The following is a 1,906-nucleotide window of genomic DNA, read 5'->3' as shown; positions in this document are numbered from 1 at the left end:
TATGAGATTTCTTAGTACTTGAATGAGTGGTGGAGAATTAAAGGAGAGAAGGAGAGTAATATTAAGAGAAGGAAAGAGGACTTGTAATAAGAAAGCAAAAGTTGTATTCCACAACCACATACAATGTTTCCTCTCATCACATATTTATAGGTACACAATTAAGGATGAGTCACTTAATCAAAAAAGAGAAACATGACAAGTGTTAAAACATGTGTCATGTTTAGTAACGAATAATCACTTCTTTATAACACTCCCCCTTGAATATTCATCACTAGAGAATTACGTACTGCCTCGTTAAAAACCTTATCATAGAAAAACCCATTGGGATAAAAACCATGACAAGGAAAAAAGAGTACAGTGACGTAATCTCCCCCTGTAAAAGATATGAGTGGTCTTTTCTTCAAAGATCTCGTAGATGACGCATTCCGATGCTATGAATATGCTTCCTGAATATGGTAGTCAGAAGTGATTTTGTAAAGAGATTTGCTGCGTTGTCACTTGATCGAATATATTGGATATTGACTTCCTTGTTCTTCTCGAGTTCTTGAGCGTAGGAGAAGAATCTTGGAGGAATATGTTTTGTTCTGTCGCTCTTGATATAACCTTCTTTGATTTGAGCGACACAAGCTGCATTGTCTTCGTATAGTGTCGTTGGCTCCTTACTGCTGACCATTCCACTTGCATCTTTTATATGGTTTGACATGGATCTGAGCCATACACATTCTCTGCATGCTTCATGAAGCGCTATTAGTTCTGCGTGGTTCGAAGAGGTGGCGACCAAAGTCTGTTTTTGTGAACGCCACGAGATTGCAGTTCCTCCAATTGTGAAAACGTATCCAGTTTGGGATCGAGATTTATGTGGATCCGATAAATATCCTGCATCTGCAAAACCAACTAGACCAAATGTAGAGTTTCTTCGGTACAAAAAATACCCAAGTCAATCGTACCTTGAAGATAGCGGAATATGTGCTTAATTCCATTCCAGTGCCTGCGGGTAGGAGCTGAGTTGTATCTTGCAAGTAAATTAGTTGCAAATGCAATGTCTGGTCGGGTACAATTTGCAAGATACATAAGTCCACCGATAGCACTCATATAAGGTACCAAGTATTTCTTCATTCTCTTCACAAGGTCTGAATGGATCTGTATCAACATTCAGAGACCTACCGACCATTGGAGTACTCAAAGGAGTCACTTTATCCATATAAAAGCGCTTTAAAATCTTTTTTCGTATAATTTGACTGATGCACAAATACTCCATCTTGGAGATGTTCTATTTGAAGACCAAGGCAAAATTTTGTCTTTCCAAGATCTTTCATTTCGAATTCTTCTTTCATATGAGTTCTAGCATCATCAATCTCCTTTTGAGTTCCAATTATATTGAGATCATCAACATATACAACAATGATCACAAATCCCGATGAGGATTTCTTTATAAAGACGCAAGGGCATATTTCATTATTTACATACCCTTTCTTCAATAAGTGATCGCTTAAGCGATTATACCACATGCGTCCGGATTGTTTTACTCCGTAAAGTGATCGCTGTAATTTTACCGCATATATCTCATTAGCCTTTTCTTTTAACGTCTCAGAAACCTTAAATCCTTCTAGAATTTTCATGTGTATTTCATTATCCAATTATCCATATAAATACGCTGTCACTACATCCATAAGGTACATTTCTAAATTATTAGAAGCTGTTAGATTCATTAAGTACCTGAATGTAATTGCATCCATGACCGGATAATATGTTTCCTCATAATCAACTCCCGGCCTTTGAGAAAAACCTTGTGCAACAAGTCGGGCTTTATATCGTGTTATCTCATCTTTCTCATTTCTCTTTCTCACGAAAACCCACTTGCACCCAACAGGTTTTATATCATTAGATGCAGTGACAATAGGTCCGA

At 37.3% G+C, this 1,906-nt stretch overlaps 1 protein-coding gene across 1 annotated transcript; it reads right to left on the bottom strand.

Annotated features, from left to right (window-relative positions):
- Positions 1–400: 400 nt before the first annotated feature.
- Positions 401–1,116, bottom strand: LOC109131633. The gene is made up of 2 exons (XM_019242804.1): positions 948–1,116; positions 401–753 (listed from the first exon to the last, which is right to left on the bottom strand). Exons 1-2 carry the CDS (start codon positions 1,114–1,116, stop codon positions 401–403), a joined length of 522 nt encoding a protein of 173 aa, XP_019098349.1.
- Between the last annotated feature and the right edge of the window lie 790 nt (positions 1,117–1,906).

The sequence above is a fragment of the Camelina sativa genome, unplaced genomic scaffold, assembly GCF_000633955.1.
Source record: "Camelina sativa cultivar DH55 unplaced genomic scaffold, Cs unpScaffold00958, whole genome shotgun sequence".
Lineage (NCBI taxonomy): Eukaryota > Viridiplantae > Streptophyta > Magnoliopsida > Brassicales > Brassicaceae > Camelina > Camelina sativa.
Note: the sequence above shows the minus strand (reverse complement) of the source record. Positions and strands in the feature narration are given on the sequence as shown.